The sequence below is a fragment of the Oncorhynchus mykiss genome, chromosome 19 (assembly GCF_013265735.2).
Source record: "Oncorhynchus mykiss isolate Arlee chromosome 19, USDA_OmykA_1.1, whole genome shotgun sequence".
NCBI lineage: Eukaryota > Metazoa > Chordata > Actinopteri > Salmoniformes > Salmonidae > Oncorhynchus > Oncorhynchus mykiss.
In genome coordinates, this window is record NC_048583.1 from 46,497,026 (window position 1) to 46,510,777 (window position 13,752).

At 40.9% G+C, this 13,752-nt stretch overlaps 1 protein-coding gene across 2 annotated transcripts; it reads right to left on the reverse strand.

Moving 5' to 3' along the window:
- Positions 1-764: 764 nt before the first annotated feature.
- Positions 765-8,935, reverse strand: syf2 (SYF2 pre-mRNA-splicing factor). 2 transcript variants are annotated; one of them, XM_021574540.2, is made up of 7 exons: positions 8,822-8,935; positions 8,305-8,400; positions 8,014-8,139; positions 6,044-6,161; positions 5,233-5,323; positions 4,533-4,631; positions 765-3,626 (listed from the first exon to the last, which is right to left on the reverse strand). In XM_021574540.2, exons 1-7 carry the CDS (start codon positions 8,912-8,914, stop codon positions 3,461-3,463), a joined length of 789 nt encoding a protein of 262 aa, XP_021430215.2. In that variant the 5' UTR covers positions 8,915-8,935; the 3' UTR covers positions 765-3,460. The 2 variants fall into 2 exon arrangements, with proteins under 2 accessions (XP_021430215.2, XP_021430214.1); XM_021574539.2 differs by having other exon boundaries at positions 8,782-8,880.
- Positions 8,936-13,752: the final 4,817 nt, after the last annotated feature.

A 13,752-nucleotide genomic window follows, 5' to 3' on the forward strand; every position in this document is an offset into this window, starting at 1 on the left:
GGAAAGGCAGGTCTGACTTGTCATCCTTGTGTGTCTAGAGGATTCCTCATGCACAATGATTTTTTTTAAATCATTACTTTTATACGCATAAATTACTGCATAATGAGCAAGCTTTCAGGCAGGAGTAATGCAATCAGCCACACCTCAGGACAGATATTCTCCCTTCTGTCTTTTTACATGACATGAGGGTATTTCTCCCCTCTGATTGTATGATCTGGTCACAAAGGAGCTGCAGTCTATAAGGTCAAGGGTGTACCGGCGATAGCACACACACGCATAGCAGATGTTTTGGCAACATTGGAGATGAAACTGCATTTGCGCTGTCAAATCGCTGAGCAGCTGCACTTGCGATCATTGTCATGAAGCCACACCCACCCCACTGGCATTAGAAGTTCAGAATGTGTAGGCTATATAGAAATAATGACGCTCAAATTGAGAAATCATTCAAATGAGCATTTCTATCTTCATAATGGAGGTGTAAATTACATCTCACATTCCAGTGTTCCAACTTGTAAACAGGGCTGTATTTCTGTTAATGCAACCAATGGCAATGTCTACTTTAAGTATAATGCCGGGAGCCACTTGTGGATTTAACAGCTCAAACGCAGTTCCACCTCCTACACCATCAAAATAACCTCTATGCAGATGTCGGCTATAGCGGATATGATTGAATAGAGCCCTAAATCGGGAACATTCTGGCAATACCACAAAAGTGTATTTACACATCTTTAGGAGAGAAAAAAAACTAGTGTTTACAGCAGGGCATAAAGGATTACATTGTGTGTGGAACACAGAATGCCTTTTCAGTTTGTCGTGAGAAAAATGCTAAAAGTCTCCCCTTGCAGGCAAACTTTATTTGATATTTAAATGTGTCCTACTAGGGATACCAAGCATCTATTTGGGTAAATCACATGAATTAGATTTTTCAAAAACACCTAGCCCTATACCATATAGGGGTATTAACAAGAGTTATCACTGTGTAACAGATTTCCAATTGATACATGCTCTTATCTAATCAATATTCAAAGAGAATAACTTCCAACAACAGCCGTTTGGCTAACCTATCACATTCTCATTGTACTGGGAAAAAGCTCTTTCATGTGATCTCTCTGATGGAAAAACATGACATGGTATCTGTGGGTCATTGCCTGCTCATCAGGCACATGATTGTGGATAGGCCCAATAGTGAAAAGGGAGAGGAAATACTTATAAAATGTATGGTACGGCCCATTTAAGACCACTAAAGATAACTGCCAAAGTTGGCTCTCCATGAGGCTAAAACACAAAGCACTATCATAGTTTTATAGCCTTAAATGTAAGCTGGTTATTTAATGTTTTGTATTTATTTCCTTTACATCACGTGTCACTCATTCCACAGAGGGCGAGTGTCTGCGGGTTCTCTCCTCCCTTGTACGTGATTGATGAATTAAGATCACTTATTAGTAAGGAACTCCCATCACCTGGTAGTCTAGTTCTTAATTGAAAGGAAAAAACAAAAACCAGACACTAGGCCCTCCATGAAACGAGTTTGACACCCCTGCTTTACATCTTCTGCCAATATCCTCAGGCTGATCAGAGGATAATCCAAAAGAAACAACCCTCACCTGAGAACCAAACCAGGTCCCAAATACTCTGCAAAGTAGAATCAAATGCCAAAGAAGTGATTGCCCTAGTCAAATAACCCAAAAGGATTCCAATAAATATAAAAACCCAGTAGAAAATCATATTTTGGAACCTATCCTAGACCTTACATCCTGTAGGATTTTATCCAATAGGAGTCCAATATGACTGGTTCCAAAATTTGATAGGATTTTTCTACATGGGATCTACCAGAAACCGTGAAAATGGCGCAGTCTTGCCTATAAAAGGGCACAAACATTTAGAAATAACAAACTAGAAAAAACGTATCTGCTATAACAATACAGTGACTCAAAAACCACATACAAATAGTTACAAAAGCTAGCGAGCAAGTCAGCTGACAGGCAAAATAGTTTCTTAGCTAGCATAAAAACGAGTGGATAAAATGCTGCAGTTACAAAAATGTGATTAAAACGTTTCAAACTTCGTCAGGAAACAAATACTGTACTCAGTGTTTGCATTCACGCACAGTGAATGATAAAATAGTTAGAATAATAATGTTAGAAAACCGGAGATTCTCTGCACAGCCACAGTTGGCGAGCTAAGCTTGGGTGTTACGATAATTAACACTGCAAGCTCACGTTAGTTATGACGTCATCATCACTCAAAAACGACATAGAACTGATCAATGGAAATGTAGTAATTAATGCTTTTGTATTGTACTGGAACCAATGACAAATTATAATTTAATGGGTTCATTTGAGAAAAATGCTATAATAGCATTCTGATTGGGGTAACAAAATCCTAGGAAACGAATCAAAAATCTATAGGATTCAATCGAATTACTTTTGATTCCCAATAGGAAATAATTAGTCAAATAGAATTCCAATAGGATTCTGATACAGGCGACACAAAATCCTATAGGATTTTTCGACTAGGGTGTATACTCCCCACACTCCGTCCTCATCTACCAAGAAATCATAAACAACTTTTCAAGCACGCCAACCTTTGAAACCCCTCTTCCCCATCGTATTACCATATCCCATGAGGCTTATTCAAAACAGATTCATTAAGTCCAACGAAACATTACACAGATGTCTGATTCAAATTACGAAGGATGAGGATCAAATTCTATTCGTGTTTATAGGACCCCCACATCGTATTTTTGAATAACCCATAGTGTGCATTGATACAGAATGAGAAACTGAATATAGCATGTGAATCTGTTGACTGTCTTTGATCTCAATTTAGGTCACAAGCCTCTCCTAGCTCATATTCTGCTTGGGGGCAGTTGGCTTAACAGAGATGAGTGATAACGATGAAATTGTTTAATTTGTTTATCCCCTCGTGCACCTACACTAGCACATTCTTCTGCTGGCATAACTAATAAACACAGTGTAGCCTTAAGGTGAATGATAGCATTTCATTCTCACGTTAAGCCACCCCCAACCCAACCCAACCCAACCCAACCTGCATGCTGCAATCTGAGGGTAAGACCTACAAATCAGCTATATTACAAAAACTTTAGTTTAAAAAAAAAAGAAGACGCTTTAAAAAAAAATGCGTGTTCATACACACACGATAAACATTGGCAGAAAGGCATAAATAGCATTACAAGATTATTCAGGATGTACTCAAAAGTTAGCCATTACACCTGATTCACAGTGTTATAGAAACAATACAGTAAAATTTGTTAGAAAATGCCTCTAAAAAAATGTCAGCGTCAAAATACAAATTTAGATCTCAGATACGTAAGCATTGTGACCAACTGAAATGGGGATTCTATGTACATGGCCGGTCGTGTAACCACAGTGACTAATTATGGCCTTCAGTTACAACAAAGCATTGGAAATGGTAGCGTCCATTTGATTGACCAGTCCAGTTAGACAGCTGTGCCTCTCTCCAGATTCTGCTTGATCTCGGCTGTGTATTTGCCATAGAACCGCTCTGCCTTCTTGTTGAACTTGGCGTTCCTCTCATTGATGTAGTCGATGTCTGCGTCATCGTTATAGGCCCTGCGCCGGCTGTATTTGGCCCGCTTCTCAATCCTGTGAAGAACAGAAAAGGATCCGTGTCAAGAAAACAAAAAGGACAACTTACAAACCAAAAGAATTACAATCATAGTAGAAAAACCTCCTTCAGTCACTGAAAATCTGACCTCTCCAGAACAACTCAATCCCACACAGGCAACAATCCCTAAACGAAGACAGTCTACAAGTTCATAATTATGCCAAAGCACCAATGGAAAACCTTACTCTTCTACTCGAACACACAGGCTGGCACACACAGTCACTTTTCTGACTCACAGCCTTAACTTAGTGTCTTCAAAGTGGAGATGTGCGTCATGCCCTGGCAGCTCCTTCTCTGTCTAATCTCTCACAGGAGCATCACTAACACAAGGCCTCACAAAAATGGTTTAGCACTGAGAGGAAAGAAAAGATAGAAGGCAAATGTAACCAAGGGACACTACGGAAGGGAATATGCCGGTCAGTTGTGAGGGACTTCAGGACTTGATCTTAGCTGGTATGGAAGGTCTAACGTGCAGCCATTCTTTTGAAAGGCACGCCATGCATTACTTTATCGGGGAAAATCTGTTCTGGCCAACTTAACACCAAATAATGCAGATGCAACAGAAACTAGGGTAATCTAAGGGGTGAGAATCAGAGATGAGTGCTCATTAACTAGGCCACATATCTTCTTTTTAAGTTTTCCAGCACCTCCCCAGTGGGAGATACCATAAAAGAGCCTTATCAGCCAGTCCCATCAGGCTCCCAACACTGGGGTTCATTCAGTAGGCATCAGATACGCCCTGGTTTCATGCACGCACATGTCTGCCGCTTCCATTCACAGAGGGCTCTCACTCTTTCCACAAATGGACCTTGTTTTGGACTCCAGTGCATTAAATGGGAGGTCAGAGAAGGTTAGGATCTCGCTCTCGTCTCTGTTACACTTACTGTTTCTCCACATCCTCCACCATGCGGTCGATGCCCTCCTTGGATGGGACGTGGGTCCCATGGATCAGACTGTTGGATGTGGGGTGGAAGTCCTCACCACTGTAAGAGAGAAAAGGGGAGTCGGTTAACACAATATTCATTTTAATGATCCTCCTCAGCACCATCCATCTCTCCAAGCTGAATATGACCCATCTCTATGACTGGAAACATTATGCTGTAGTGCACCCTTCACAGCTCCACATGTGGCAGCAATTAAGGCGAAAAACCTGTGGGTTCTGAACTCATCTTTGGCTGATCAAGAAAACCCACCATAACTATAACCATACCGTTCCTCTCTGAGCGTATGCCTCACATTGACACTTAAGACATTAAATTATTTTGTGACTATGTCAAAACTAACCATGGGGCAGGAGTGGGGCACACTGCCTGACATTTAATTGAATCCTTTGTGCACATGATCAGTGAAAACTGTGTGATAGTAGCGTCAATTATCCATTTGACGCAATTAAAACATTTCATAGTTTCATAGTGTATGGGGGAAACAGTCTTTGAAACATGTGCCTTTTCAAAACCAATATATAGGACTTGTGCTTGAGGACATTGGGAGGCAACCCTGCATAGTCGACTCATTGGAGACAATATCAAAGACACTCAGTAATGGAAAACGAGAGAGGAGTTTTATAAGGGGGCTCCGGCTCACCACTGCTCTCGCTGCCTCTCATAGCCGTCCATGTCTGGTTTGATCTGTTTGGTGAGGCGCTGGTACTGTCGCAGCTGGGCCTCCGCGTAACCTGCGGGCCAATGGCAGCAAACAAGAGAGGTTATAATTACCGGAACAAACGACAAGCAGGCGCAAAGCTCTGCGACAAAACCTGCGTCTGGTTAGGGGAGATGAGGAGGCCGCTTTCAAGCCCCTCTGGTGATAATTTTCTCCCCAGAGGTTTAATTCAGAGACGTTTTGATGCAACAGATGGCAGCCATATTTGGGGAACGCAGTTATCCCTTTTGGCAGATTAAATTGGAGGCAGTTAAAAATGATTTATCCCGAGGGGTCTTTACACGCACCCAGAATTCTGTTACAGAATACCTTGGTACAGGGCTGCCCTGTTGTGGAATGACAGTACCACCTCCAGTAGTCGTCTTCCACAATCTAACTTCTGCTGCATTACTGACTGGCCTTTGTGGAGTTGGTGTCTTCAAAAACAACAATATTAAAGAGTCCCACATTCCCACTTGTATCTCCAGGCGTATCTTACGTTAGATGATAGCATGTTTAAAATAAAATAAAAATGGATTGAGGATGTACAGCATGACATACTGGTATCTACCTCTCTCCGAGCGCACGATTGAATGGCCCTCAGCTAAAGAGGCAGACCTTAGCGCTTCCTGACCATGTGGCCTTAACAGTTATAGCTTATAAGTAGAAACCCTAGTTTTTGTTGTTCAGAAAAACTGACCAGCTGAGGCATAGCTATCCAGTTCGCTCAAAAAAAACGAGTAACCTCTCTCACCTGAGAATCCTGGGTCAGGGTTCTTCTTCTTCTTCTTTCTCTCCCACCGCTCAGCATCCTCAGCACCGATCTCTAGCAGTTTCACCCGGTCATAGTCCTCCCCTTTGGCCGCACACTCCTGAAATCCCACAGACACACACCAAGTAACTAAACAGCAACAGTGTGCATACAATTACTATATAACTTCTAAAGTTACTTATTAGAGGCCAACCAATTAAATCGGCTTGGCCGATTAATCAGGGCCGATTTCAAGTTTTCATAACAATCGGTAATCAGCCTTTTTGGACATAATTATGGCAGATTACATTGCAATCCAAGAGGAGACTGCGTGGCAGGCTGACCACCTGTTACGCGAGTGCAGCATCAAAAGGACCTTGTGGCTGCAAGGAGCCAAGGTAAGTTGCTAGCTAGCATTAAACTTATCTTATAAAAATGAAAAAAACATTCTTCACATAATCACTAGTTAACCTAGTAATATCATTAACCATGTGTGGTTAATTAGCTTGTTCTGCGTTGCATATAATCAATGCGGTGCCTGTTATTTATCATTGAATAACAGCCTACTTTGCCAAACGGGTGATGATTTAACAAAAGTGCATTCGCGAAAAAAGCATAATCGTTGCACAAATGTACCTAATCATCAACGCCTTTCTTAAAATCAATACACAAGTATATTTTTTAAACCTACATATGTAGTTAAAATAAATTAATGTTAGCAGGCAATATTAACTATGGGAATTGTGTCACTTCTCTTGCGTTCAGTGCAAGCAGAGTCAGCGTATATGCAGCAGTTTGGGCCGCCTGGCTTGTTGCAAACTGTGTGAGGACCATTTCTTCCTAACAAAAACCGTAATGAATTTGTCAGAATTTGACATAATTATGACATAACAATGAAGGTTGTGAAATGTAACAGACAGACTTAAATATTGCCATCCATTCGATAAAATACTGATCGGTTCCTTATTTCACTGAAAGAATAAACGTTTTGTTTTGATAGTTTCTGGATTTTACCATATTAATGACCAAAGGCTCGTATTTCTGTGTGTTTATTATAATTAGGTATAGGATGATATTTGACAGAGTAGTCTGACTGAGCGGTGGTAGGCAGCAGCAGGCTCGTAAGCATTCATTCAAACAGCACTTCACTGCGTTTGCCAGCAGCTTTTAGCAATGTTTGAAGCACAGCACTGTTTATGACTTCAAGCCTATCAACTCCCGAGATTAGGCTGGCAATACTAAAGTGCCTATAAGAACATCCAATAGTCAAAGGTATATGAAATACAAATGGTATAGAGAGAAATAGTCCTATAATAACTACAACCTAAAACTTCTTAACTGGGAATATTGAAGACTCATGTTAAAAGGAACCACCAGCTTTCATATGTTCTCATGTTCTGAGCAAGGAACTTAAACGTTAGCTTTTTTACATGTCACATATTGCACTTTTACTTTCTTCTCCAACACTGTGTTTTTGCATTATTTGAACCAAATCGAACATGTTTCATTATTTATTTGATATTAAATTGATTTTATTTATGCATTATATGAAGTTTTTAAAAAGTGTTTAGTGTTCATTCAGTATTGTTGTAATTGTCATTATTACATATATATATATATATATATATATATATATAACAAAAAATATAAAAAATAAATTAAAATAAAACAATTGGCCGATAATCGGTATCGGCTTTTTTTGGTCCTCGGGAAAGGCGTTGAAAAATCATAATCGGTCGTCCTCTATTACTTATCTATTATCCTAAGGTACACAACTTGCAGTTGACTTCTGACATCCTGCTCTCTGTCATCAGCCAACAAAAAAACATTGTCCTACACATGTGACGGTTCATCCAGAAAGCAGTGCCTCTGTGATAATAATAATGTTCAACATAGCTGTTGACATCTGTAGCTCAGTTGGTAGAGTATATATAATTCATATATTATAATCAAGTCCGTTGATGAACATGTACCTTTTTCTTTTCATCAGTCATTAGTTCCCACTCCAGACGGGCTTTCTTTGCCTCCCAGTTAGTTGGTAGCTTCAGTCTTTTGTCCTCCTCCACAACCTCCTTGTGATTGAGATTGCGTGCTTCATTCTGCAATGGATACCACAAAATACATACATTCCAGAACGTGAATACAAAGAACACAGATCCAAGATATACCATGTAAACTCAAGCTACTGCCAAACTCAAATAAGGATAGGCTTCACATGACGTTACTAAAATGTGTCTGAAATGGGATAACCTTTGAACACAGACCCTTTTGAGATGCAGTTCCCGGAATTTTCGCAGTCTCTCCTCTCTTTTCTGAGATGCAGCACTTTCGGTCTGTTCATCACTGACCGACGCAGATACCTATGGAAAATATCATAAACATTAGCTAGCTTTTTAGCTAACGTAAATTAGCTAGCTTGCATAAAGTACTAACTCGAATGTCGGATCCGTGCTGTACCTTACAGTGGCAAGACAAAGCAAGGTAACGTTTTCTACGTATCATGCTAATCCACTACAAACATCAGCAACTAAAAGCAAATTGAAAACATATAACGTTAACTAGATAAGAGGTCGAAATAGAATGGTCTGAAATGCTAGCAAATTAGCTAACGTTAGCTTGCTAATGCTATTAGCGCTGGCCATTGGACTATAAAAGACAGGAGTCCTCCATTGGGTACACATTTCAAATGCCATATTTATTTTCAATAATTGTTTATCTTCATCACAAATATGGAAAAACACCTTTTCATTATTGAAGGATATCATTCGTCAAAACACCAACCTCAAAACAGGACGCCATTTTTGAGCTGGCAGGCAGGAAGTATTCACTCTGAATGTCGGATGTTACGCAATGAACGGAAATGCAGGTAGTCATGTAAATAATGAGATTTTTGGAAATACATAACACGTACCATAATTACTCATAAGGGGGAAATCCAATAACGGGCTACTGTCCTGTCATGGTGTCAATACGATTTTCAGTAGCCTAATACATTGATAGGTGGATAAAAAAAAGTTTTTTGATAAAAAATATATTTTAAATTTAAGATTTCAAACTAGCCACCCTTTTCCATGATGACAGCTTTGCACACTCTTGGCATTCTCTCAACCAGTTTCATGAGGTAGTCACCAGGAAAGCATTTCAATTAACAGGTGTGCCTTATTGAAAGTTAATTTGTGGAGTTTCTTTCCTTCTTGATCCATTTGAGCAAATCATTTGTGTTGTGACAAGGTAGGGTTGGTATGCAGAAAATAGCCCTATTTGGTGAAAGAACAAGTCCATATTATGACAAGAACAGCTCAAATAAGCAAAGAGAAACAACAGTCCATCATTACTTTAAGACATGAAGGTCAGTCAATCTGGTAAATGTCAAGGTCTTTAAAAGTTTCTTCAAGTGCAGTCACTAAAACCATTGAAATTGGCTCTCATGAGGACCGCCACAGGAAAGGAATACCCAGAGTTACCTCTGCTGCAGAGGATAAGTTTATTAGAGTGACCAGCCTCAGAAATTGCAGGCCAAATAAATGCTTCACAAAGTTCAAGTAACACACACATCTTAACATCAACTGTTCAGAGGAGACTGTGAGCCACTACTAAAGGACATCAATAAGAAGAAGAGACTTGCTTGGGTCAAGAAACATGAGCAGTGGACATTAGACTGGTGGAAATCTGTCCTTTGGTCTGATGAGTCCAAATTTGAGATTTTTGGTTACAACCGCCGTTTCTTTTTGAGTCGCAGAGTAGGTGAACGGATGATCTCCGCATGTGTGGTTCCCACCGTGAAGCATGGAGGAGATGTGATGGTGTAGGGGTGCTTTGCTGGTGACACTGTCAGTGATTTATTTTGAATTCAAGGCACACTTAACTAGCATGGCTACCACAGAATTCTGCAGCGATACGCCATCCCATCTGGTTTGCACTTAGTGGGACTGTCATTTGTTTTTCAACAAGACAATGACACAACACGCCTCCAGAAAGTGTAAGGGCTATTTGACCAAGAGGAATAGGGATGGAGTGCTGCATCAGATGACCTGGCCTCCACAATCACCTGACTTCAACCCATTTGAGATGGTTTGGGATGAGATGGACTGCAGAGTGAAGGAAAATTAGCCAACAAGTGAGCTCCTGCATGATGCAGCGGTCTAAGATACTGCAACTCAATGCAAAAAGCATCACTGCAGTCCCTGGTTTGAATCCAGGCTGCATCACATCCAGCCGTGATTGGGAATCGCATAGGACGGCGCACAATTGGCCCAGTGTCGTCCGAGTTTGGCTGGGGTAGGCCGTCATTATAAATAAGAATTTGTTCTTACCTGACTTGCCTAGTTAAATTTAAAAAATACACATTTTGATATGTGGGAACTCCTACAAGACTTTTGGAAAATCATTCCAATTGAAGCTGGTTGAGAGAATGCCAAGAGTGTGCAAAGCTGTCATCAAGGCTACTTGAAACACTTTTTTGATTACTACATTGTTATTTCATGGTTTTGATGTCTTCACTATTATTCTACAATGTAAAAAATAAAGAAAACCTTTGAATGAGTAGGTGTGTCCAAACTTTTGACTGGTACTGTATATTTTTTTCAAAATTCTGTAAGAATTGAGGATCAAGTATCAATGACACTTATTGGATATGTCAGGGAGACAGGCATTAGTTACACAAACAATTTTTTTTAAAGGTTAAATTATGAACAAATAGAGAGCTATCTGAATATTCACCGTAGCTATTGTGTCACTGTGTGAGAGCCAGATCTATTATCGTGACACCATGACAAAAGTCATTGCTTTGCATCTTGCATTTCATAATAATGTCTTTGTGCTGAAATTATAACCAGACGTTTACTTTTTTTCTCCTGATGTCTAATCAAACAATGGTGTGATTACAGATATGTCTGGAAGTAATAGAAAGCATGAAAGGTCAAGTGTAAAGTCAGACATCAGTTTTCCACACTGACAGAGACCAGAGACCATGACAGTGACTGTTGATTTGTTTGACGTCTCAGTTGTCATGCTCTTTCACTGCACAAAAAAGGGCAACTCATGCCAATCAACAATACATCCTTTTCTTGGCAAATTCAATACAGTATGCAGTAAGCCTTGGCCTGAATTTATTAAATATGATTTTAAGATCTGTTCTTAGACAATAGTGAACCCTGTTTAATGGCAACTTTTGCATGTTTGACTCGCCAGAATGGATGTATTCCCTATTTGATTGCATTATACTAATAGAGCTCTTTTTGAGGATGTAATTAAGTGGAGTTTATAGTCTTAGATTAAAGCATCCTCTAGATCACAGGCAATGTTAATGGAGTGATGCATTTTCACTGGGAACCAGATGGGAGCACATCACAGCGAAGCAAAACAGCACTAAAGGAATGGGCAGGGCCCTGCCATTGCTGTTATAGGAAATAAAAAAGAGGGCAAAGTGCATTAAAAACTACAGCAACTCAAAGAAGGTCTATTTCAACACAAAATGGTGGCTTGCAGAACATTCATCTTGATATAGTGAAGGAGAAAGTAACCTGACAATGGCTTTTTTGGAACAGTTCTTTTGCCTCCATGTTATCCTTAAATTCTGGCAAATGATGATACGCGTGTGAGTATCTGCACTTTTGAATATGAGCGTGTGGCTTGTCCTCTTTGTTGTTACTCAAGAGCAATACATCACTCTAGTGCCATTAATATCTTTCCAGATTTTGACACGTATCTCAGTTGTATATCATAAACACACTTTCACAAGCAAGCACACACACATGCGTGTAATTACGCAGCACGCACGCATGCACACACACACACACGCACACACACACACACACGCACGCACGCACGCACGCACGCACGCACGCACGCACACACACACACACACACACACACACACACACACACACACACACACACACACACACACACACACACACACACACACATTAACCAATAACTTCCTTCAGGAGTTCTCCATTACAAATAACTTGAATGGGTGAACACCCCAAATCAATGGAAGAATGTTCTCAGAGAGGGAGCGAGAGAGTCCTTCCATGTTCCGATGTGGAGGACTGTTTCTCCTCCAGCCCTTCTTGAATAAATCACCATCTCATTCAGAGCTGTAAAGGCTGATTAAAGCAGCTCACTCAGGACCATTACTAATGACACTGTTTGGAGATCAGCTTTAGAGACAACATATCAGACACAATTACTCCAGGAGCCAGGAGGACACCCATATTGTGTTTACTGGAAGTGTCCATCTGGACAAAAGGCATGTTGACGCATACTGGCGATTGCAGTTAACAGGCACGCCACCTCCAATAGACCTGGGTTATTGTGGACAAAGATGGCTTATTCTAGAACCACCAGTGTCAGTCTTTTTTATAGGCATACAGGAGAGTAGGCCACAGCAGGGTTCAAATTCTTGACTTTAAATTAGGAACCCTGGCTAGCCCTGGGCCCCACAGCCCTCCAATAGAGAGACTCAGCAGTTCTGTCACTGCCTGTTAAGGGATGTTAAGCCCCCATTACAGTAGGAGATGGGACGACCATGGGTTTGGGCCACCCCAAAAATGCTGAACCACCACTCTTCAATATTAACTTTTCCAGTCAGGCAAATCGGGCCTGTAATAGGGTAATTTGATATGTGCAAATACAAGACACACTTGCAAAAATGCTACAGGGGACGTTTATAAATATGGCATATAACAGAGTACTTCATAATCTTTCCTGATTCATAAAACAACACATTATATTAGTCTTATTGGCTACCAACCACTGCTATATGTTTTTTACATGGGGAAATGCATTTGGCTTGTGTTGTTATCTTCCTTTAATAACCCACCCCCTTTCCTCTAGCCCAGTGATATCGCTCCGAGGGCAGGGCCTCTCTGCATGAGCAGCTGCCTCACATCTGGAACTTAATATAAACATCATGGCCAATAAAATCATTCCATTTCCTTAATTACTATTCCTGTCATTTCCGCACTAAATGAAAGTTATTAATTCGGGGCCAACACAAACACACTCCTCCAATATGAGGAGCTACTCCTGAAGCTGCATCACCCTGACTACAGAGCGCTGTCACTGGGCTGGAACCCCCACATGTAAGGGATCAAGGCCCCCCCGTGTATGTGCGGGGATAGGAGGCCATGGTGCCGCATATATTAATGGAACACGAAATAGCGTCTTGTTTTCCATCCCCACCAAATCCACCACTGAAGCCAGTAAAACCATGACAGGCGCAACCACTTGTTTTGTCTCTCCCTCCCTCTTCCTCTCTCACTCTTTCTTTTTCTCTCTCTCTTTCTCCCTTGTTCTTTCACTGCTTCTCAGTATGTTCAACACATGCCTTTAATGACCGACCTACTGTTTTTCTCTCTTCAGCTCAGTACTTCTCTTTTCTCCAAAACAATTTTTCACTCACTTCTTTCACACACTCTGACTGTCCCAGTGTTCCTCCCTGTCTGTGTGGTTGCTGGTGAAGGTGAGATTATCTGTGGTGATGACAGCCATGGCCCTGGTGGTGGCCAGTCTAGTGGCCAGCCTGGTGGCCAGCCTGGTGGCCAACCTGTGCCCATAATTCCAAAGGTGTTAAAGTAATTCTCCTTCTTGCCTGCCCCAGACACGTGCTGGAAGGAAATCACAATCTTTCACAGTGTCATATGTCCCACACAGAATTATCAACGGAAACCAGCTCTACAATACGTCATTATCATCTCTTCCTAGCA

What these genes read in the sequence shown, in the direction of transcription:
- syf2 (XM_021574540.2), bottom strand. Translation starts at nt 8,914, where the DNA reads ATGACTACCTGCATTTCCGTTCATTGCGTAACATCCGACATTCAGAGT. An exon ending in TGACTGATGAAAAGAAAAAG is followed by an intron (nt 6,162 to 8,013) that starts GTACATGTTCAT and finishes GTGGGATTTCAG; the next exon opens with GAGTGTGCGGCCAAAGGGGA. An exon ending in GTGGAGGATGTGGAGAAACA is followed by an intron (nt 3,627 to 4,532) that starts GTAAGTGTAACA and finishes TGTTCTTCACAG; the next exon opens with GATTGAGAAGCGGGCCAAAT.